This window comes from Dendrobates tinctorius, unplaced genomic scaffold (assembly GCF_039654945.1).
Source record: "Dendrobates tinctorius isolate UK_male_01 unplaced genomic scaffold, ASM3965494v1 ptg000231l, whole genome shotgun sequence".
Lineage (NCBI taxonomy): Eukaryota > Metazoa > Chordata > Amphibia > Anura > Dendrobatidae > Dendrobates > Dendrobates tinctorius.
In genome coordinates this window covers 19994552-20019315 of record NW_027361898.1, presented here as the reverse complement: position 1 = coordinate 20019315, position 24764 = coordinate 19994552, and the positions used below count along the sequence as shown (strand labels likewise).

Genomic DNA, 24764 nt, shown 5'->3' with positions numbered 1-24764 from the left:
CCAACCAAGTAGTGCTGATAATATCTTTGAGGTGAAGGATATACTTGCTATGAAGGCAGTTAGGAGGAGAACCTTGTTTTTGGTCGATTGGAAAGGTTTTGGTCCTGAGGAGAGGTCTTAGAAACCCCGAGAAAATATTAATGCTCCTCGGATTATGAGGTTTCTCACCAGCATTAGAAAGAGGGGGAGTAAAGGGGGAGGTACTGTCATGCTCCCCGCCACTGATACTTACCGGCGTGGCCCCGCTCCTCTTCTGTGCACCTCCCGGCGCTCTCCTACTCCACGACGCGTCCCCGCTCCCGTCTTCCGGGGTCCTCGGCGTCGGTCCTGCGCGCCTGCGCCTGACACCTTCCCCGGCGCTCAGACCTCTGGGAGCTATGACGCGTTGGCTCCGCCCCCAACATGGCGGCACCCCCCGGGTACTTCAGCCCAGCGTCAAGCCAGGTAAGACGCCTGGTTATCTTCTGCGGTGATGCTGTCCCTGCGTTAGCGTTCACCCTGTTCTCAGGCCCCAGTGTTGTCTCTGTGGTCTCTCTGCGCTGCCTCTGGTAGCCTCCGTGTACGTGTACCCCCTGCTTTGCTCTATATCTTGGTCTTGTTCCTGTGTACCTCGCTCTGTCCATCACCCCCGGCTATCTGACTGGCCACTCTTGTGTTTCCTTAACCCCCATCCATATTATGGTTATCTCTCTCTCTCTCCAGCAGCCTCCAGTCTCCGTTGGTTTCCAGTACCCCCGGTCCTGTTTGCCTCCCTTGCTCCGTGGCTCCTGTAGTCCTCTGTGCATCTGCGCCCTGTTTTCCTCGCCTCTGTCTCCCGGTTACGTAACCCTGGTCGCCCCTTTGGCTCCGGCTGTTGCGGTTCCATCCCTCGTGGGCCTGCCCCTAACACTCCCTGTATAGGGGATGGTTCCACCTGGCCCTCTCGCCCTCGGGGGCTCTGGAGCCATGACCCAGAGGGTCCACTTCCGGGTTTTCTTCATATTTTCACACCGTAACACAGAGATTCACCTTCCAATAAAGCAATGACCCAAAACATACTGCTAAAGCAACACTCGAGTGGTTTAAGGGTAAATGTGTAAATGTTTTGGAGTGGCCTAGTTAAATCCCAGACCTTAATCCAATTGAGAATCTGTGATCAGACTTGAAGATTGGTGTTCACAAGAGGAAACCATCTAAAGGGGGTTTTATACATAGCGATATCGCTAGCGATATCGCTATAACGTCACCGATTTTGTGACGTTATAGCGATATCGCTATGTGTGATACTTACCTCCGACCGGCTCCCCCGCTGTCCATCGCTGATCGCGCGAGAATGTCCTGCTCCATTTCTTGTCGGGCGCTTCCTGCTGGGCTTCCTGCTGCGACGATGAGTGACACGTGGAGGTGGACGGAGGACGTCAGGATCGCTGTGTGTGAAAGGTGAATATCGTGCGCTGCGTCGCTGCTGCATCGCTGTGAGGTCTGCCTGTGTGACAGCTCACTAGCGGTCATTTAGCGATGCACCAGCGATCCTGACCGGGTCGGATCGCTGGTCGGATCGCTGGTGCATCGCTAAATGTAAAGGGGCCTTAACTTGAAGGAGCTGAAGTAGTTTTGCGTTGAGCAATGGACAAATATTCCAGTGGCAAGATGTGGAAAGCTCATGGAGACTTATTTAAATTGACTTGCAACTGTAATTGCCACAAAAGGAGCCTCTACAAAGTACTGCCTTTTGGATGAGAATAGTTATGCACACTGAAGTTTTCAGTTATTTGCCCTTTTTTTTGTTTGCTTCACAATACAAAGAAAAACTAAATGTTCACATTTGTAGACATCTTTTTGTGAACTGATGGAAACCCTAAAAAAACACAGGGATGTTTCAGGTTGTGAGGTAGCATAACACAAAAAATACCAAAGGGAGGTAAATATTTTCGTAAGCAACTGAATTATGCAATTTCGCCATAACATGGCAATATTTCACATGTGGTCACTGGTCAGAAACTGCTGTTTAGGCACTTCACAGACCTTTGAGGGGAAGGAGTGCAAATTTGTCTGGAACAGATTTCATGCGCCGTGTGACATTTACGGAGTCTCTGAAGTCCCAGAAAAACAGAAACCTGCCACAAGTATCTCATTTTGGAAACAAAAGCCCTCAAAAAAACAATCATTTAGGGATGTGGTAAGCATTTTTAACCCAGAGATGCTTCAGAGTTTTATAAGATTGGGTTGTGAAAATGTAAAATCCGCATAATTTTTACTGGTACAATAAAGAGCCTTCCCCAATAAACACAAAATTCTGTGATTTTGCAAAATACAGTTTTTGGTCTCTTGCTGTATTGAGGTAAAACATGCAATTTCATAGTTGGATCTGACTGACTGTATCAGTAACTATATGTTGTCTGCATTTAAATTGATTTAAAGGGAACCTGCCACCCCCCAGGGCGTTTTTAATTAAAAGAGCCACCTTCAGCAGCACTAAGGCTGCATTCTGTGAAGGTGGCTCTTCTGTTTCTGACTCCTAGTAATGCAGAAATATTGACTTTTATAAATAAACTCTCTTGGCACACAAGCAGGTCACTGGCAGGTCAGCTCATCAGAAGCTGAGTGCTGAGGGAGGAAAAAGAGAGAGGAGGAGGGGGATGGGGGAAGCTGCAGCTAGAGTTGTCACAGCACAGGCATACTACACAGGAGGAGGCGGCGCCCAGGCACAGGACAGAGGCATGATGGACGGCTGGCAGGCGGCTGATACAGGGGGACGCACCATACCTATGGGACGCATTACAGGTATGAGGACCTATTTATAAAAGTCAATATTTCTGTGTTACTAGGGGTCAGAAACAGAAGAGCCACCTTCACAGAATGCAGCCTTAGTGCTGATGAAGGTGTCTCTTTCACTTAAAAACACCCTGGGGGGGTGACAGGTTCCCTTTAAATTGTTGGTAGATTAAATGAATATAATGACTTGATTGTAATTATTTTACAAGGAAAGCTTGCATCCAGCTGGTCTTTTTCTGAAAGTGAAAATCCTTCTTCAATGCTCTCTGCCTGATGATGTCATCAGCATGGGTAAGCGGACATATGAATTGTTAAAACGCTAAAAAAAAAAAAAGACTTGGACCGCACATCCAAAAATCATGCATTGATCTAATGCAACAAGGCAAGTTTTTTTTAGATTAGCAGGAGACTAAGAACCTCATGTTCAATTGTGTACATTTTTGTTCAGGGCATTTGATCAATGTATGATTTTTGGTTGTGCAGTACATGTTTGACAATCATGTTTGTGCAGTACATGTTTGAGGCAGGGTTGTCAAACACTTTGGGGTCAGATACTAAGAGAGCACATTGTAAATTAAAGGTGCAAGACAAAGTTGTAGTCAGGTCACAGTCCGAGGTCAGAATACCAGAAAAATGGTGGATCAGAGCAAAGGGGATATTCAAACAGATGGTCAGAATGAGGTCCAAGGTCATATAGCAATGGAACAACAAACAGTGAACAAGGAATACAAGGCAAACACCACCAAGCAAATGCAGATTGGCAGAGATCTGGGACTGACAACTTGGCTAATTAGCTGAGTAATAGCTTAGAACAGGGAACACCTGAAGGAAGCTCATCACCTCACAGACTCAGATTGGACAGCTGAGCTGTCTATCAAAATACTAATAGCTCAGCACACCCCTGCACTAAATTGGACAATTGAGCTGTCACTCACTGCATCCAAGACACACTGAGCAGAGCAATCGTGACACCATATCTTTTTTTCTACGGTTCTGGCATATACATTTTTTAATCTCTCTACCTCTCTACTACTGTGTGAAAGTTTTGTATATTTTACATAACATTCTATTTCTCCACTTTTCAGATTCATTTTTTCTTCAGCCTGCCATCTGTGCTGATAATTCACTCTAAATTCACTGATAACATCAGTACACAGGAGGTAGAGAGAAGATGGATTTTCAGCTTCACTACATCAGGTTAAAGCTGCTGCCCATTGAATTTCATGAAAAGGGTTGTGAAAGAAGAGCAGCTAGAAATTGAAGCACAAAATCCACAAAGATCCTGCTCATTCTTCTTGTTGATTCTCTGTTGCTTCATACAAGTAATGGACTCACAGCAAATCTTTGCAGTACAATGTCCTCTAGTCCATTGCCCTGAGAAGATAGGCAATCCTGCCACTCTATCTTTTTCACACACACACACACAATAGCATGGAGGATATTATACAGCACCACTTTCCTCTCCATAGACTTTTATGGGCAGCATCTGTAACCTGATCTCCAAGTGTAAAGTTCAGAGCGGAGGAAGAGTTTGATGAGTGGAGATTTATTGTTATTTAATAAGATATTTTAATAGCTTACTTGCCCTTCACTTGTACTATTGATTTGTGGAAATTTATGGCTGTTTATAATTGGAGGTGCCATTTACATTGTTTGAAATGACTGATTCATTGCTAGAACTAGATTTTTTTAAACTTTTACAGCAGTCACAGAAATACTGCGTCATGAGCTGTCTTTGGATATGTACCTAAACACTGTTAAACTACTTATGGAACAAAATAGGTAAGATGAGTTAGTAAGTAACTAGTATCCGCTGTTCTCACCATACAACTCAGTTTCTCTTTAGGAATTATGCTGTGCATAAAAAAATAAAGAATTGCCTAATTTACCTCTATTTTCCATAGAGACCAAACAGAAATCAGCTCGAATTTGTTAAGCTTCTTTGGTAAAGTGAAAGCTATGCAGTAATTGTGTAAAAGAGAAACTGTCTTTGTTTTCCGTAACAACTAGACTTGATTAATCTGCCCCATTTATCATTATCTAATGTTCAAACATCATATTTTTCAAGCCATAACAAACCTCCACCAAACTCACTTGTAAGTATGATCCTATGTGGTTGGACGAACCCTTTATACAGCATCTAAAAAAAAATTTTAAAAGCATTTTACAATTTGTACAATCATTTTTAGAAACGAGACAATATTCCAATCATAACACTATATTAACACTATTGTATTGCTAGCAAATTGTATACTGGTGTGCCATTTGAGAGGCAATCTTTTATGCAGAAAGAAGCTATATATTTTCTAGCTGAATCAATAAAATCCACACTTATACACATCCTTATTGGAAGAATTTAATTTATACTTCTCTTACAGTCAAGGCCGAGATAACTTGAGGCTGCGCTAAAATGTTGCATCTTTTTGTGTTCTCGGGCCATTTTCATCCATCTTCGGCAAAGTTGGTGGAGCTGAAATAGAACGGGGCACGGGAATGACCGCTTGTCAAATTCATGACATGAGCATTTGACTCCAGCACACCTCCTTATCAAGACAGGTCTTGAGGAATCTGGGCCTATGCTCTAATTACTGACACAATTTTATCCCGTTTTTCCCTGTGTGCCTAGGAAGAGGAGTTCATTGTTCTCAGGCTCTTACGTTAAACCAGAAGACTTGGGCTTAGGCTTGTTCATTCTGAGACAAAGAGCCTCCAGGTCTCTAGGTCAAAAATGTCCAGTTTTTCATCTTATTTAATCCCACTGCTTCCTTGAGTATTGAACTATGTTCTTTATTATAATCCACCATAAGGGACCAGATGTATAGGCCTTTTTCTTGTTACAGTCTTTACTAAGAAGTTACTTCCAGGTAATAATGAAGAGCAACCTAAAGACATGCTCCAGTGAATCCTGTGAACAACACCCACAAGTAAAAGACCATAAAAAGAAGCACTATGTGAAAAAGGCCCATATCATATGGTGGATTTAAAAAAAAGAAAAAAATCAGGTTACTCAGGAGAGCAGCAAGTATAAAATCAGAGCAAACACTAGACACTTTATGTCTGGTGAAAAGGTCCTCTTAGGCCTGTTTCACACTTCAGTTTTTTGACGTCAGTCAAAATCTGCCATTTTGCAAAAAAAATCGGATCAACCATTTTTTTGCGGATCTGTTTTTTTCCATTGACTTGCATTAGCAGCGGATTTTGATGGATGGTCATCCGTTGCATCCGTTTTTTGATGGATCCGTCATAATTTTTGGCGTCCGCTGTCTAGGATGGACAATGGAACGTTTTTTTGTCTGCGTTAAAATAGCGGATAGCAACGGATCCGTCCCTGTCCGCCATGCATTATAATGGACGCCTATGGGCGGCGGATCCGTTGCCACCCGTTAATTGACGGAATCCGACAACGGATCCGCCTTTTTATACTGTGCATGCCCAGAAGAATTTCCTTTCATGATATTTAACCCCAAAATCCTCTCTCTCTCTCTATCTCTCTCTCTCGACTAATGATGCTGGATCCGTTTTTTTTTCTCATACACTTTTATTAGTGAAGGATTGCGACGGATGACCACACGTTTCGTCCGTCATTTACTGGTTCCGTCGGAAATTTTGTGTCTGTCGGCTGTCAGTTGATGCTGGAGCGTACTAGTAGACACAGCTCACTATGTACTTAGCAATAGTGCCTCTCAGTGGTTAGCACTGTTGCTTTGCAGTGTTGGAGTCCTAGGTTAAAATTCCGCTAAGGATAAAATCTCCAAGGATCTTGTATGTTCTCTCCATGTTTGAAAGGGTTTGTGCTGGTATCAAACAGTCAATGGTTTGTATAGTAAACTGAGCCCAAATACAATGATAGGTGTGATATTTAGTGACCCATGGGAAGTAGTATATAAAATATTTCTATACACTGTGGGAATAAAAGCATCGAGTGCTAAAAAACACCTCTATTCTTGTATTGGGACACAGTTTATTGTATAAATCATTGACTATGGGATATAGCATTGGTAATTGGAGATTTATTGGGGTGGGTCCATTATTATTTAACTTATTTAATAATAATATATAAGACAGGATTAATAATGTTGTTGCTAGTTTTGCAGATCACACCAAAGTATATAGTATATTGTGGTTTATTGAAGACGTTTATAAGTTACAGGCTGACATAGACAAACTGAATGTTTGGGCATCCAGGAGGCAGATGAGGTTCAATGTGGAGAAATACGAAGTTATGAACCTGGGCAGGGGGAGCCAACAAAAAGATTCAGTTGTAGAGAAAGATCTGGGTGGACTTTTAGATCACAGACTAAAGAACTGCATGTAGTGTCAATCAGCTGCTTGTAAGGCCAGCAGGATATTGTCATCAAGTGACATGGTTGTAATACTACCATTCCACAAAGCGTTAGTGCAACCTCATCTGGCATATGCAGTTCAGTTCTCAGCACCAGTTCATAGAAAGGATGCCTTGGAGTTAGAAAAGACAAAGAGGAGCAACAAAACTGATAAAGATTATGGTGGATATTACTGTAGTTATGAGAAAACATTAAAATATTTAAATTAATTTAGTCTTGAAAGAGACTTCTAAAGGAGGACATGATTAACCTAAACAAATGGCCATACAAAAAGTGTGGTCAAAAGCTGTTACACGTAAAACCCCTCAAAAGACAAAGGGGCACCCCCTACACCTAGAGAAAGAATGCAAGGTATTATGAATGTTTGTTTGTTCCAGTGGATTGAGAATTAGGATCAAGAGGGAAAAATTAGAGGACTGAATCATGCAATGTGGTTGCGTTTGTGCTTTTCATCCTTCGTCAGAACTCGTAGAACATTTTTTTTTTTTCAACCATATTACCTATGTAACTAGCAGTGCGCCCCAGTTCAAACTTTATAAAATATCTATTTTAATTCTAATGCTTAACTTGCTTGGCAGAGGCAAGGGATGGGCTATCATCTTCTAACAACAATAATAGTAAATCATCTTTCAGGTCAAAAAATGGAATTTATAAATCTTCTATTAATATTTATTATTTTATAGGGATTGTGTTGGATTTGATTTCCTCAAAATGATCTGTAATCAATTTAACCAATCTCCTGATATTGGAAAAGCTCTACTTCTGCAAATTGAACTTTTGCTAAGACGGGGGAAAGAACTTCTAGCACGACAGAAAGTTGAAGATTTAATCACAGGTATGGATAAAAGTGGAAAAAAGGGAAAAAAGTTTTAATTATGGGTTGCAAAGGGTATATTGCTTTGTTAGTCAATAGCATTAAATCGAAATACTAGCAAGTAGAATTGTTTACTGGCCATGCAGTCAAATTGTGGTCTTCCAAACTCTCTAACTAACATTTTATACCAGACATTTTTTTAAATTCTATGTATTATTATTTTTACTATTATTATTTAGCGGCCTCCGGCTTCATCTCTAGCCATGGCAACTTGATGCATGAATGCCCTGCAGGAAGATCGATCTTGTGCAAGCCTAGATAGGTCCTGCCATTATCTTGATAGTATCAAGCCATCGGGTTGCTGGTCTTCTTCTTCGCCTTGTTTCTTCTATTATTCTGACCATAATGTCCTTCTCCAGTGATTGCTCCCTTCACATGAAGTTTCCAAAGTAGGCAAGTCATAGCTTGGTGATACTAGCTTTGAGTGACATATCTAGCTTTATTTATTGCAAAATTGATTTGTTGGTGTTTCTTGCTTTCCATGGTATTGATAATATATTTCTTCAACACATTTCGAAGGCGTCAATTCTTCTTATGTCCTTCATTCCATCTATGCTTGTTTCTATCAATGTTGTACCATCTGCATATTTTAAGACTGTTGATGATTTGTACAACAATTTGGATTTCTTCTTCATTTTCAGCAAGTCCAGCCTTCCTAAAAATAGCTTCTACATGTAAATTGAAGAGAAATGGTGACAGGATGCAGACTTGTCTGATGTACTGTTTGTACCGTTTGTACTGTTGCTTCTTTGTTGATGTAAAGGTTCCTAATGAGGCTCATCAGATAGTTCGGCACACCCATATCCTTCATGGTATTCCAAAGTTTCTGATGATCTACACAGTCAAGGGCTTGGGCTGTAGTCGATGAAGCAAAAGAGATCTCCTTGTATTCTTTGGCTTTTTTCATTGTCCATTTAATGTTAGCAGTCCCATCTCTTGTTCCTCTGCCTTTTTTGAATCCTGCTTGTTCCTCTAGCAGTTCTTTGGCAAGGTAAGGCTGCAACAATCTTTGTAGGATCTTCGCTAGAATTTTGCTCTCATGAGATATTAGTACAATAGTCCGATAGTTTCCACAATCGGCAGCATCTCCTTTGTCATAATAGGAATGAATACAGATATTGCCCAGTCCTTGGGCCATTTACCAATTGTCCATATCTGTTGACACAGGCATGTGATGACATGAACTGCTGGTTCAGAATACTTAGCGCTATACAAATATTGTCACATCCAGGCACTTTGTTGTTTGACAGAAGCTTTATCGCAGCAAAGACTTCATCAGCTCTCTATCATTTCCAGTCTGTTTATTCCTGTATCACTGAGTCGTTCTTGCAGAGGTACTCTGTATACTCTTTCCATCTTTCCTTGATCTGTTCTGGCTCAGTTAGTTTGTCCTTGTTGACATCTTTCAACACACCCACTCTTGGTTGAAATTTTCATTGTATCTCTTTGAACTTTAGTTATGCTTTTCTGGTCTTACCCCTTAAATGTTCTCTTTCTACCTTTGTACATATCTTTTAGTAATAAAGTTCTTTGTCTGCTCGAATGGCTCTTTTTAGTCTTTTACTGATGTTGCCTGTGCCCTGCTTGGAGGCAGTGAGCAGTTGGACCCACACTGGTCTATCAATTGTCAACTATGGTTTTGGAGCCTAAAGTACTCCTTTAGATTGAATGTTTAGTTCATTAGCTAATAGGAGGAGGTGCCATCATTATCACACATGCAGGAAAGACCTGATGGGCCCCAAGGTGCATTGCATGGAGTGTCCATACATGGTGTTGAGATATTGGCCTGGTGTCAAGAGCCCAACCAGTTTAAATTAGGTGTTTTTAGAATCGCATTGCATAATGTATCACATTTGCAGAGCCCTTGATGTGCCAATACAGCAGAAACACCTCAGAAGTTACCCCATTTTGGATATTGCACCTGTCAAAAAAATCTAGGATTGTGTTGAGCAGAGCTGCTCTACATAATTTTATAACATTGGGCTGTGAAACTGAGAATTTTTTTCCCAATAAAATGTTGCTTTATCCCCAAATATTTCATACACAAGGAAAAATGGAATGGGTTAAAAAGCCGCCTGGCAAGTCCTGTCTGCAGTGCTATCTGATTTGGTATGTGTTGTGAGGCTCTGAGCCATGTTCCTGTTCTGTTTGACTTTGCCCTTACTTTTGCCCTTATCAAAGATGGAGTAAGTAGCTTCACAAGGGGCCATCTTGTTCCTGTTTGACTTTGCCCTTACTTTTGCCCTTATCAAAGATGGAGTAAGTAGCTTCACAAGGGGCCATCTTGTTCCTGTTTGACTTTTCCTGTTTCCTGCCTGCTGTGTACTAAAGGGACTCAGCACATTATACCTGTGCTCGTGTACCTGGATCTTCACCTGCTGCCAAGCTTGGAGAACTCGCATTGTGCCTGCTTCTTCTATACCTCGGGATTCCCCGTTTGTTACTTACCTGCCGTCCTGCCTGACCGCTTCACCTGTCCGGATCTGCTCTGCTTCATTCATCTCTGCGGCCTGCTCTCCGCTTGAAGCCCGGTCCAGGCCCAGGACTTTAGGACTGTGTGCTCCCGGACCTCAGACTCTCGCCAGTTGGTTCGTACAGACTCTACCTGTTGCCAGAACTTATATCTGCTTACCGTGTAATACTGAAGCCTGCTTCCTGCAATACCCCTGAACTATCTTTGCATAGTACTGTGACCTATTGCTACAATACAATACTGAACCTTTGAACATATACTGTGTCTGTCTTCTCTGACCCATGCTACCGAGTTCCATAGAACCTATAGTACCAATTTGACATGTGTGTTCATCTCAACCTAAAGCTCAGTTTATCCGCCTCACTTCTATTTTATCTCCATCTGTAACTAAAACTTTAGTCTTCTTACTTTGGCTTACATTTATGTTATATCATCCCAAACTCATCCTGTACTAATGTTTTAATGTAACATATTATAAATGTATGTTCTTGTTTTGGTTATTCATTTGAAATCAAGACTGATGAAGGGTCTCCTATCTGAAAGCTTGCAAAGTATAACTTTTCTGATTAGCCAATAAAGGTATCATTCCTCCTTTTGTCTTTTTTTTACAAAAGTATTCACAGTGTCTTCAATAGTTAAAAAAACAAATAAAAAAAAACACATGCAGTGAGCTCCTCCTAGTGACTGAAGAGAGATTTGTATCATTTATTTTTACTTCTCATCTACAGCTCAGAGGGATTTCCAGGTTCTCAGAAAACTTCCTAAGACACCTAAGTGAGAGAAATGCAGTACAAAGTGGACTCGTAGTGCACTCAAATCTCCTTTCCTCGGCTCTTGTATGTTACTTACACAACTTTCCCCCCATCAGATTGTCTTCCACAATTGAAGCCTTTAGACCCAACCTGCAAAAACCACCTTTTTTAGAAGGTTTACAGTCTACAATAAACATGCTGCCACTTCATTGCTAACAGTGTCGGAATGGGGTGCCAAGGGCCCACCAGTAACCATTTCTAGGGCCCCACTTTTCAGCTACATGCAAATGTGACATCATCCTCAATCACAAATTTATACAACAATGAACTGCCTAGATTGATGAATGAATAAGATGCTGCCTTTATTTGGAAACGGCGATTCCAGTATATTGTGCCAAGTACTGCTCATATAAGAGGGTGGTGGCCTACTCTTGCACGGGACCCCATCAGAGGATTCTCCTGCTCTCCTGTGGGCCAGTCCAAGACTGCTAAGAGTTGTTCCAACTCCTACCACAACCTACTGTGTCCTACCCCAGTCCCAGTACTTTATCGATTGTAAACCTATAAGGGCAGGGTTCACTTTCCTTCTGCGCCAGTTCTTTCATTGCTAGTTTTTGTTTATTATGCTCTTTTGCATTTTGCATATGTGTTATAGTGGTGCTTGAAAGTTTGCGAGTCCTTAAGAACTTTCCATATTATTTTAAACTTAGAAAGGGAGACAAAACAAATGAGTAAAAAAATATTAGACTGCCATTTTTAAAATGATGAAATTGATTCAATATCTCATACCTGTGACTGGCAAAAGTATGTGAAAGTTTAGGATTAGCAGATAAATTGAAGGTGAAGTTAGAGTCTGCTATTTACAATCAATTGGATGTCAGTCAGGTGTGGGTAGGTGACATGTTTTATTTAAAGTACAGGGATATGTCAAAATTTGATATTCACAACACATCGTTGTGGAAGTGTATCATGAACAAAGGTGGTTTCTGGGGACCTCAAAAGAAAAGTTATTGATGCCCTTCAGGCTGGAAAAGGATACAAAACATCACTATAGAGTGGTCAACCACCAAAGATCACTCCAACAGCAATATGTGTAATAGTCTGCAAGGTTACAAAGGAACCCAATGTAACTTCTAGGCATCTAAAAGCCTCCCTCAAATTAGCTAATGTTAATGTTCATGAGTTCACATTAACAAGGACACTGAACCACAATGGTTGCATGGCAGAATTTCAAGGAGAAAGCCACTGCTCTCCAAAAATAACATTGGCGTATATATCTGCAGTATGTTAAAGATCACCCTGACACGCCAGAAGTCTATTGGAACAATGTTTTGGGGTTAAAGCAGATTAAAATAGAGGTTTGTTTAAATGAGAAGAATTATGTGAGAAGAAAGAAAAATCCTGTATTATAGCAGAAAACCTCAGAAGATCACACAGTGACGGTAGTAGTATCATGGTTTGGGCCTGTATTCCTGCATCTGCGCCAGGAGAGCTTGCCATCATAGATGGCACAAAAAATTCTAATTTCCAAAGGAAAATGTCAGGACATGTGCACATGAGCTAAATAAAAAGAGAACAAAGTTAATGTTTTGGAATGACCAAGTCAAAGTCCTGACCTTAATCCTATAGAAACGTTGATGAAAGACATAAAGTGAGAAGTTAAGGTCGGGGTCAAACTAGAGAGGAATACGGTTGAGTGAGAGGCGTTAAAAGCACGCATTACACACGGACAAATGATTCACTATGGGGCAGCTCCCAACAGCCGTATAATTCTCGCCCGTATTCTACGGTCCGTGCCAATCGCAGCATGCTGCGATTGTCAGCGTACTACGCCCGTAGTACGCCAATGCAAGTCTATGGGTGCGCAAAAAAAATGGATTACACATGGACCACATGTGTGACTTGCGAGAAATACGCAGGTCTTTTGGCAGGTGACAGGAAGTGGGCCAATCCATCATCAGGAAGCTTAGACATGCAAATGAGCTCAAAAAGCGCTCCAGACATCCAGGAAGTACGCCTCCACTGAGTCCTGCAGCGTCATGGCGTCATATTTTCTCAATGTGGAGATGCTGATTGTCTTTGTCCAGGAGCGGCCAGAAATCTGGGACCAACGTGATGCCCATTATGCCAACCGGGCAAGAAAGGAGGCGTCATGGAGGCGCATATGTCGCCAGATGTTCCACGATTTTGGTAATCGATCACGTGAGAAGCAGCAGCAACTGAGTAAGTATAACCCAAAAACTGTTTAAAATTACCTCACTTCTAAAAATGCATTTTGAATCAGCCCCCCCCCCCCTTCCTGTGCTTGTCCTTTTTGCCTCATGAGGTGGGTAGATTTTGATGTGACCCATGGTTTTACATTGCCATAATTTGGCCCAGCCCACAAGCTCCTCATCCTCCTAGCCAACCAAGTTATTAAGTGTAGTTACTTGATACATGAACTATTGTGCCCCTGTGTATCTGGCCTGGATGCCCCAATTATATATGCCACCCTGGGTAGAAAGCACACCCCAGAATGCCACATGCCTAGGCTACTGGTAGCAAATTTGACCTATCGAATATGTGAAATTGAGAATATTTCCTGTCACATTGCAGTGAAAGATGTGATGAGACGCTGGCGTAGCATCCGCGACTAATACAGGCGGGAACGTCAGCAGCGGTCCAGGAGTGGTGATGCGGGCCACATAAAGAGGAAATACATCTATTATGACCGCCTCTCCTTCCTCGCTCCTATTATGGATCTGAGACCGTAAGTAGATGCCTCACACCACATTACACTGATACTTTACAGGGCCAAAAAAATTGATTTATTTTTGGCTCTGTTCTATTTCATAACAGAACTCAGTCCAACCTTACGGAGAGAGGAACTGGCTCAGATACCGAGCCCATCATAGATCCTGGGTCTGTAGGGGATGAGGTGGCTGGCCCATCTTCTCCCCCTCCAAGAAGCATGGGTGAAGATTCCTCTCAGGAAAACCCAGTGCCTGCGCCACAAACCCCACCACTAGGACCACATCCACAAGCAGGACCATCTGCTGCTGCACCATCAGCCATACAGGAGAAGCAGGGCAACATGAGCAGCAGCCCAACTGGCCAGATCTGGGGCTCCCCACAGCCTGCTGGCCCATCCCGGCGAGAGGAAGAAGAAGGCGCCATATCCCTGCCCAAGATACCCGTACCAATGTTGACACAGGGGTACTGAACTATCTGGCTAGAGTCAATAATGATGATGGCGAGGAGGCATAATCACGCAGCCTGGCCCTTTATCTTCGTGCCCTTTCCCGTGAGGTGAGGCTCCGTATTCGAGAATGTTTTCAGATCCTGCTTGATGCAAGCACACACCCCAATACCCCATATGAGTTATTTGAATATCTGGAGAGGTGGCAGCTTTCACCCAGAAATCTAATGCGCCTTAGACACCCCACACACATGCTTTCTCAAGCAGGCTCTGAGGATCCTCAAATATACGTGGGCCTACACCTCACCCCCTTCCTCCCCCTACCCAACCTTTCCAACAGTAGCCACATATGTCTGGCTCTAGCCAACCTCACCAATATGGCCACTTGTTCCCACCCAGTGTTGGAGGCTGGTCCCAACCTGGTTGGGGACGACATGGCTATATTGGTGGATATGAGACACGGGCCTACCAGACCCAACAAGAGACCCCTCTCCAGTATCACTCTGGCCAGTACCAAGCGCAATCCCAGGAGGCAGTACACTACCCACATCATGGGCAACAGAATGCCCCCACACAGGGTGATGGCCAAGTTGGGCAAAGTAGCCAGCAGCAAACACAGGCTGGTCTTCCGCCTTCTCCTCCCTCGACGTACCAAAATTTATAATATTGCCATTTTGTTATTGCCTAATGGTATTTTGTTTGTTTTATATGTCCGAAAATGTTAATTGTACCCAATTTTCACTTCTGCACAAAGGCCAATTTGGCCCATTGCCACATTTCTCATATGGCAATAATATGTTTTGCTTCAAAAAAAAAAAAAAAAAAAAGGCAAAAGTAAACATTTGTCTACTACATTTTACGTCTCTGTCTCAATTAAAAAAAACGGTGTCAGCATACTAACATATGCTTACCAATGCAATTAAACAGTCATAGAATCATAAGGGGTTTAAATATATATATTTAGACAGACATAAACCAAAAAATTATAACATAGACACAGCATGCTCTTGCCAAGAAGTTTCCCCCTCATGTGACATAAAGTAATTTGTGAAAATATCATGCACTTTGAGCCCAGAGAGCGGTCTACGTTGAAGGTTGATAGGTGGTCTCGCCCTACGCACATAGTCCGACCCACGCACAACACCAGCAGAGGAGAAACAATCATGTATCCTGGTGAAGTTATGAAGAACCACACAGGCTTTAACAACTTCATTAACATTTTGTTCACTCAGCTGAATGGCAGACTGGAGTACCCGCCATTTGGCAAAAAGAATGCCAAAGGAACACTCCACCAGTCGCCGAGCACGTGATAGGCGCAAGTTAAAAATTCTGCGCCGGTGGTCCAGGTTGCGCTGGGGATATGGCCTCATGACATTGCGCATTAACTGAAATGCCTCATCTGCCACAAGGACATAAGGGACTGATTCTTGAGTGGAGCCTGGTAGCTGGCGTGGTGGTGGTAGATCCAACTGGTTGGTGCATAGCCGCCGACCCATAATGGAAGTATTGAAGACTCTAGAGTATCCCGTCCTTCCATAGGCCCCAATGTCAACAATTATAAACATGTATTGAGGGTCGACCAGAGCCAACAATACAACAGAAAAGTATTGTTTATAATTGAAGAATTGGGAGCCAGAGTTCGGCGACTTATGCACCCGGATATGTTTGCCATCAAGGGCCCCAATACAATTAGGAAACTGGCATTCCTCCTCAAAGTCCCTTGATATCCTCAACCAGTCTTCCATCCTGGGCTCGGGTATGATGAGTTGATGTAGTCTTGACCATATTTCACTACATGTCGACCTGACTATGCCAGAAATGGTAGATCTTCCAATGAGAAACTCATGGTGGAGGGCGGCATAAGACAGGCCAGTGGACAGGAAGCTGAAGAACAACAGAAATGTAACATTTTAGAATGCACAAATTAACTAAAAACCAGGTACATACATACCAAACTTCTTAATAATTCAGATCTACTAACACACATATATTTAGTCGCACAATGACTAAGTGATATTCAGTACATATTACACATAACATTCGGGTCTGTAAGTTTAAATATATCTGGAATAAGATGAGGGCATTAAACTTAGTCCAAGAAGCAAAAAATACATACTTTGGGCAACACATCATGAACATAGAGAATGTGGTTGTGTAGTACATACCGTAATGTGAGTAGAAGTCGCTTCTCTGCAGATATAGCTTTGCGCATCCTTGTGTCCTGAAAGGTTATCCCAGGGTGCACTGTCTCCAAGAGTCGATCAAATGTTGCAAGGCTCATGCGACAGTATTGGTAGAATTTTTCCGGATGCTCCCGCAGAGAAGAATAGAGGCGGTGAAAATGACCTCTTGTGAGTCGTTGCCTCAAAAGTGGATGGACCCACATGCGCCTCCTTCTCCGCAGATCCACTATCACTGGGTATGGTTGACCAAAGCGGCGTGACAAAAGCCAGTTGAAGAGAACCTGCTCAGTTGTGTTGAAACTCAGACTGTCTGCCATGTTGCACATACAACAGCAACACACCTAGTCAAGGCAAGGTCACAAATGGACAGAATAGAGGCAGCCACCTGTTCCTGAGCCAATAAATAGGATGCAGGCTAATGATTTAAATAGTTAGCAGGCCTCAAAACCGTTAAATGTCCATTTTGCAAGCCTGCGAGAAAATCTCGCCATACGGATTACATACGGATTACATACGGATTACATACGGATGCTGACATGCGCAAAATATGCGACCACACTTTGCTTACGGATGACATACGGAGCACTATTTAGGGTCATTCATCCATATTACGCATGTAAAATACGGACTGTATTTTGCATCGGTTAGTGTGACCCCGGCCTAATGGGAGAAAACCACCAGCATAACAGAATTTAAACTATTTTTTAGATAGTAACATGCTAATATTCCTTCAAGCCAACATGCAGGACCGATGAACTGTTGCCAGTAATGTAATTTAGATGCTGTTATTGCTGCAGAACGGGGTGACATCAGATACTAAAAGCAAAAGTTCACGTACTTTTGACACCCACAGATCTGTGATATTAGATAATTTTCCTCATTATTTTTCACCCATTTGTTTGATTTAGTTCTCTTTGTCTACTTTTATTACTTGTGTGAAAATGTGCAATTTTGGGTGAAATTTTATATGTACATAAACTCTTTTCACATACACAGAACCCTGGAATTATTGGTGCTATAAAATGCATTTTTAAACAATAATAATAATCTAACTACTTTTAGGTTGTTCAATCAAGGTAATTATTTTCCTTAGTTTTCTCTGAACCATAAATGCTTTATGGCCTTTCCTAACCATTAGTATATTTCATGATAAGACTGACTTTGATGCTTGGACATTATGCTCTTTGGCACTTGAACAAAAATCAAAGTGGAACACTCCGTGGCATATGCATGCAAATTTCTATTAATTTTACTCTTATATATAGATTAATAGGCAAAAGTTTGGACACAATTATTTTTTCCCTTTTTTACTCTTTTTTAAAAAACTCTTTTTAAAAAATTAGTAAAGTCACTAAGATGCAGTGTAAGTGGGGATATACAACAAACACAAGCAAAGCCATTGGCCTCTTATTCAAAATAATACATGAACTTGACAGCTCCTTGGAACAGGGAAGGATTTACCTAGAGATGATTCCACACTTTAGGGAGAGAAATAATATCAGCTGATATAGATAAAGTAATTCTATCTACAGACATATCTATCAATTGCAAGGAGAAGCTCTCTGGATAATTAGAATAGAAGCTTTGAGACCCCTGGATCTTAATGACCACAGTGATTTAAGTTATTTTCTTTGATGGAATCTAATCAGCATGGAATTGCCTTTTATGTATGCTGTTTGATGTACTTTTGTACTTCTTATTTTTAACCCCTAAGGATGTGGCCTAGTTTGTTACTTAATTTTGTGCTATACTACAGGAATAAGTGTAAAACACAATTTTTCAGGTCTTTTTATTCCTTTTTTTCCCTAAAATCTTAACTACCGTATTTTTCGGACTATAAGACGCACCGGACCATAAGACGCACCCCAATTTTCAGAAGGAAAATAGGGAAAAAAATAATAATGTGTCAAATGGGGGTCTGTCTTACAGTCCGAATTCAGCTTACCTGGGAAGTGATCCGGCACAGGTGGAGGAGTGGTCACAGGGGTCATTCAGTGGTCCAGGCTGGTGCGGTGGTGGCGCTCTGTGCTGGGGCAGGTGGGCTGTGCTGGGGCAGCTGGGCTGTGCTGGGGCAGCTGGGCTGGGCTGTGCTGGGGCAGTTGGGCTGGGCTGTGCTGGGGTAACTGGACTGTGCTGGGGCAGGTGGGCTGTGCTGGGGCAGCTGGGCTGTGCTGGGGCAGGTGGGCTATGCTGGGCTGGGGCAGCTGTGCTGTGCTGGGGCAGGTGGGCTGGGACAGCTGGGGCAGGTGGGCTCTGTGGGGTGAGGGTGGCGGCGGGCTGTGCTCCGGTGCAGGGGATTAAAGGGCTTTTTTTTTTTTTTTTGCAGGACGAACTGTACTTTCAGAAGGTTTTTATTCACTTTTTCTGAGGTCAAGTAACCGGAAAAGATATACATTTAGGACTTTTTTTTATGGCATTCACTGGGCCAGCTAAGGGACAAGCTGGTGCTTCCCATTCTAAAAGTAAACAGAAACCAGGGGACCCCATATTAAGTAAAATGTCCCCTTTGCTTTTGTTTGACACAGGAATGCAGAGGACATCAATTTAATTTATCTGTTCCATTTGTCTGATCTATATGGAACAGTCAAACGGGAATAATATATGGCGAGCAATACATGCTTGGTCATTTGAAATGGCATTGTTTTCAAACATTCTTTATACCCTTAACAGGGCAATTTTTTAGATTGGCGCTTTTGTTTTTTTCATTCCTCTTCATCTACGAGCTATAACATTTCTTTTTGTCCATCCACACGAGTTGTAGTTTTGAATTACACCATTCTCTTTACCATGTAATTTACCAAATGGTTCTGTAAACTGTGGCCTCTGTTCACATGAGATGCATTCTAGTTGGCACTGGGCAGCCCCCCTATATGGTGTTACTAAGAGGCTGTGAACCATATGCTCTGCATTCTCTATGTGAACATTGCCACATAAGGATTAATTTTTTTGCACTGGTGTGCCACACGGCCAATCCCTCATTGTAGGCTGGCTGTTTCATTAGGTATTATTGCACCTGTGCAGTTGCCATTTTACTTGGGTCCGCTGCACCCTGTTAGTGCATTTGTATTGAGACCTGTCTATACAGGTAAGCATCTCTGCCTGTTTTGTTTTGTTTTTTTTTCAAATATTGGAGGTTTCTTTCCTCTTTCTGTGGTTTTCATAAAAAAAGTGATTAACAAGTTTCATGACCCCAAAATAGTAACAATAAAAACTTCAGCTCATCACACAAAATATTCGCACACAGGTTTGTTGACAAAAAATATGGAGCTCTTACAATAGATATATACTGTATATGTATATATAAAAAAAGGATATTATTAGAGAAAAGCAATAAAATGTGAGCAGGATGCAGTCTGACCTCACGGTGACCGCTTGGCACCACCTCATTCAAGCGGGGATGTGTGCAGATGTCATTGTGTCATTTTGGTGCGGATCTGCTGGGCCTTGTAGTGCCACAGATGATTTTAGCCTGTGCCACCACTTCTGCTGTTGCTGCAATTGAAGACTAGAAGAACAGAATATAGATTCTTAAATCTAATATATAGAATAAAATTAGAGTCAGATAGTTGCAGGAGCTCAGTAATTTTTTTTTTAGTGATGTCCGTTTAGTAATTGTAGGATCAAAATTTTAGTGGAAAATTTTTGTAGTAATTATACTACAGTTTTTTTCTACTAATATATAGAATCAATATTAGCATCAAATAGTTGCAAGTGCTCAATAATTTTTTTTATGAAAGTCTATTTAATAATTGTAGTATCACAATTTTAGTGGACAATTCCTGCACTAATAGTTCAGGTTTTTTTCTACTGCATAGAATTGTGGTTAGCAGAATTCAGTTGCAGGTGCCCAGTATTTGTTTTTACTGTCGTCTGTCTAGCAAGCTTTTTTACTTTACCAAATTTTTATTTATTTTTATCTTTTTATTTCTAGACTCTTTTCTTCTATTCTTTCTTATTTTTTAGATTATTTTCTTCTATTCTTTTTTTCTAAATTTAATAAATTAATAAAACAAAACTTTACATCAAAAACACAACTAAATCAAGTTTGGTTATCCAACACACAAAACCCACGTGAAAAAATGTCTTGTTCTTGCAAAAGGCGTATTCAGCAGGGGAGGAATACTCCTTCCTTGCCTCAGATCTGATAGGAGTAGGATCCCAACTTCCTTTACTTTTCCTCATCCTCTTCTACTTCCTCTAGTGATAATGAACCCCCAGGCAGACGCACAAGGACAGCAAATGAGCCAGTGCCTACCGTTAGTGACCCCCTATCGACCTAACCCCCCAAAGATTATGCTGTGATATTATTTTGTGGCCCAATCAGGAGCCAATTTGACTCACTGAAATCATTTTTTTCTCTGAGGATTTTGTAAGCTTCATGGTCGCCCAGACAAATTTATATGGCCAATAATTTCTTGCCCAATACCCAACTTTGTCATATGCTAATTGGACCCTATTAGACAAAAGTAGAAATTATGATGTTTTGGTTGATATCCTCCACATGTTGATAATGAAGAAACGAGAAATTTGGTACTATTGGAGTGTTGATGTTTTATGTAACACTCAAGTTTTCCACATGGCTATGACACGGAAACGCTTTGAGGCCATTCACAAATTCTTGCATTTCAACGATAACGCACAGTGTCCATTCCAAGATGACCCCAACTGTGAACGACTTTTCAAAAGTCTGCTGGTCATTGATCACTTCAGCAACAAATTAGCTGAGGTGTACATTACCTAAAGGGACATGTACGTAGATGAGTTCCTAATACACTTCAAAGGGAAGCTTAAATTCTTGCAATACCTGACCAGCAAGAGGGCTAGGTACAGATTAAAGCCCCCTTCACATATCTTTTTTTTGTGTCCGTACGCAGTTTTCAAAGTAAGACCACTGGGGGGGTTCCACTGTTTAGGCACCTCAGGGGCACCACAAATGTGACATGGTGTCCTTTATCGATTCCAGACAATTTTGCATTTCCAAAAGTCAAATGGTACTCCATCCCTTTTGAGCCCTCCCATGCACCGAAACAGTAGTTTTCCTCTACATATGGGGTATCGGCGTACTCAGGAGAAATGGCACAACAAATTATATGTGAAAATTTGAGGCTAAAGCAACATTTTTGTGGAAAAATTTTAAGGGCATAAAAGATAAAAGTTGGAAAATTGTGAAATTTTCAAACTTTGATACATTTCCAATATTTTCCCAAATAAACACAAAAAATGTCCAAAATTTACATACATACACATTAAAAAGGTACATGATTAGACAACACGTGGTATGTCCTTTTAAAACCTGGTATCCATTATACAGGTTTTTTCAGGACACAATTATCCTCTCATAAAGTCATCCTTAATTCAAATATATTAACCTCTAGAAATTAATTATCCACATTAATTAATAGAAGAAAAACCATGTGCATTTTATAAATATCTCTAGTTATTTACAGTCATATGTAAAAGTTTGGGCACCCCTATTAATGTTAACCTTTTTTCTTTATAGCAATTTTGGTTTTTTGCAACAGGTATTTCAGTTTCATATATCTAATAACTGATGGACTCAGTTATATTTCTGGATTCAAATGAGGTTTCTTGTACTAACAGAAAATGTGCAATCTGCATTTAAACAAAATTTGACCGGTGCAAAAGTATGGGCACCCTTATCATTTTCTTGATTTGAACACTCCTAACTAATTTTTACTGACTTCCTGAAGCACTAAATTGGTTTTGTAACCTCATTGAGCTTTTAACTTCATAGCCAGGTGTATCAAATCATGAGAAAAGATATTTAAAGTGGCCACTTGCAAGTAGTTCTCCTATTTGATTCTCCTATGAAGAGTGGCATCATGGGCTCCTCAAAACAACTCTCAAATGATCTGAAAACAAAGATTATTCAACATAGCTTTTCAGGGGAAGGATACAAAAAGTTGTCTCAGAGATTTAACCTGTCAGTTTCCACTGTGAGGAACATAGTAAGGAAATGGAAGAACACAGGTACAGTTCTTGTTAAGCCCAGAAGTGGCAGGCCAAGAAAAAAATCAGAAAGGCAGAGAAGAAGAATGCTGAGAACAGTCAAGGACAATCCACAGACCACCACCAAAGACCTGCAGCATCGTCTTGCTGCAGATGGTGTCACTGTGCATCGGTCAACAATACAGCGCACTTTACACAATGAGAAGCTGTATGGGAGAGTGATGCGAAAGAAGCCGTTTCTGCAAGCACGCCACAAACAGAGTCACCTGAGGTATGCAAAAGCACATTTGGACAAGCCAGTAACATTTTGGAAGAAGGTCCTGTGGACTGATGAAACAAAGATTGAGTTGTTTGGTCATACAAAAAGGCGTTATGCATGCGCTGTATTGTTGACCGATGCACAGTGACACCATCTGCAGCAAGATGATGCTGCAGGTCTTTGGAGGTGGTCTGTGGATTGTCCTTGACTGTTCTCACCATTCTTCTTCTCTGCCTTTCTGATATTTTTCTTGGCCTGCCACTTCTGGGCTTAACAAGAACTGTACCTGTGTTCTTCCATTTCCTTACTATGTTCCTCACAGTGGAAACTGACAGGTTAAATCTCTGAGACAACTTTTTGTATCCTTCCCCTGAAAAGCTATGTTGAATAATCTTTGTTTTCAGATCATTTGAGAGTTGTTTTGAGGAGCCCATGATGCCACTCTTCATAGGAGAATCAAATAGGAGAACTACTTGCAAGTGGCCACTTTAAATATCTTTTCTCATGATTTGATACACCTGGCTATGAAGTTCAAAGCTCAATGAGGTTACAAAACCAATTTAGTGCTTCAGGAAGTCAGTAAAAAGTAGTTAGGAGTGTTCAAATCAAGAAAATGATAAGGGTGCCCATACTTTTGCACCGGTCAAATTTTGTTTAAATGCAGATTGCACATTTTCTGTTAGTACAATAAACCTCATTTGAATCCAGAAATATAACTGAGTCCATCAGTTATTAGATATATGAAACTGAAATAGCTGTTGCCAAAACCAAAATTGCTATAAAGAAAAAAGGTTAACATTAATAGGGGTGCCCAAACTTTTTCATATGACTGTACATAGTTTTATTAAAAATTATTTGAGAAAATGCATCATATAGACTTATATATATTCTTTATTGTTATGCTGCCACCTAGTGGTACAAAAATTACATTATCCTTTTATTTTGATTATCCTTTTAAAAATTCATGAGCATCCAACATTTTGTTTCCTTCTATTCCTCATATATGGATTGAAAAGAGTGCCGGGCACTACTCAATTGTATAAAAATAAAAAATCAATAAAGTGCATAAAGCAAAAATAGTTTGTGGAACAGTGCATGCATAGTGCAGAAATGCTTATTATAAATAATGCCAGGCAGTCTTCACAACACAAGCATACATGAGCCTCAGAGCGACATACCACAGGTTAAATGCTGAAGGACCATGTGTAGGAATCCCCTTCATTCGGAAGAAGCAATAACGCGAAATGCACGTTAAGGGGATTCCTACACTGGTGTGGTGCAGCAAAGATGGAATAGCTCTCCACAGGCAGAGCTGTAGTCCCAGGGCAGCAGTAGTAGATGTTGAGGTAGATGATGTAGTGTTAAGACACAGAGATGTAGCAGTGCTGAGTAGGTTAGCGCAGGAAAAAGGCAATGACACAGCTGAATGCAGTTCCAATACTTTACTCACGTTTCTGGCATAGACAGATACCCGCTTCAGTGCTATGTCCTCCAGGTCAGGGGCTCAGCCAACTCCCAGGCAGATGGATTAACCCTTCCAGCACTCCCAAATGTGCCTTTTCCGAATGTCTCCTTACTAGCGCTAATCTGAAGTACTTGTAGTTACGAGTTACACTCAAGTTCCTCTTTCTTGCTGTTCCTTAGAACTCCACTCGCATAACAGGCAGCTGTAGCCTACTTTGGGGACGCCATAATATCATGTCCCAGCTCACACACGTTGCTGCTGTGTCTTCGAGTCTTAGGTGGGAATAAAGTGGTCACAACTTCTATTCCTCCGATTTCTGCTGTAGGATCATTAGTATCACACACAGCCTCAGATACCAGTGCCCGGCCTTGGCGCATTAAACTTAGAGAAGGGCTCCGCTCTAGCCCTAGTCCCCAGTCTCTCTCCTCCTCACGTTCCGTTCTTATCTATCTTCCTTCTGAACAACATCTTTCTTTCTGTTTCCTTGCTAGCAGCTCCAGCTCACAGGAGGCT

At 41.4% G+C, this 24764-nt stretch overlaps 1 protein-coding gene across 1 annotated transcript in view; it reads left to right on the top strand.

Annotated features, from left to right (window-relative positions):
- TEX11 (testis expressed 11) overlaps positions 1-24764 on the top strand; it is a 251091-nt gene that overhangs the window by 81481 nt on the left and 144846 nt on the right. Inside the window, exons 10-12 of the mRNA XM_073555904.1 lie at positions 2964-3045; positions 4458-4536; positions 7781-7932. Coding sequence (XP_073412005.1) covers positions 2964-3045; positions 4458-4536; positions 7781-7932 — 313 coding nt within the window. The remainder of the gene's footprint in view (positions 1-2963; positions 3046-4457; positions 4537-7780; positions 7933-24764) is intronic.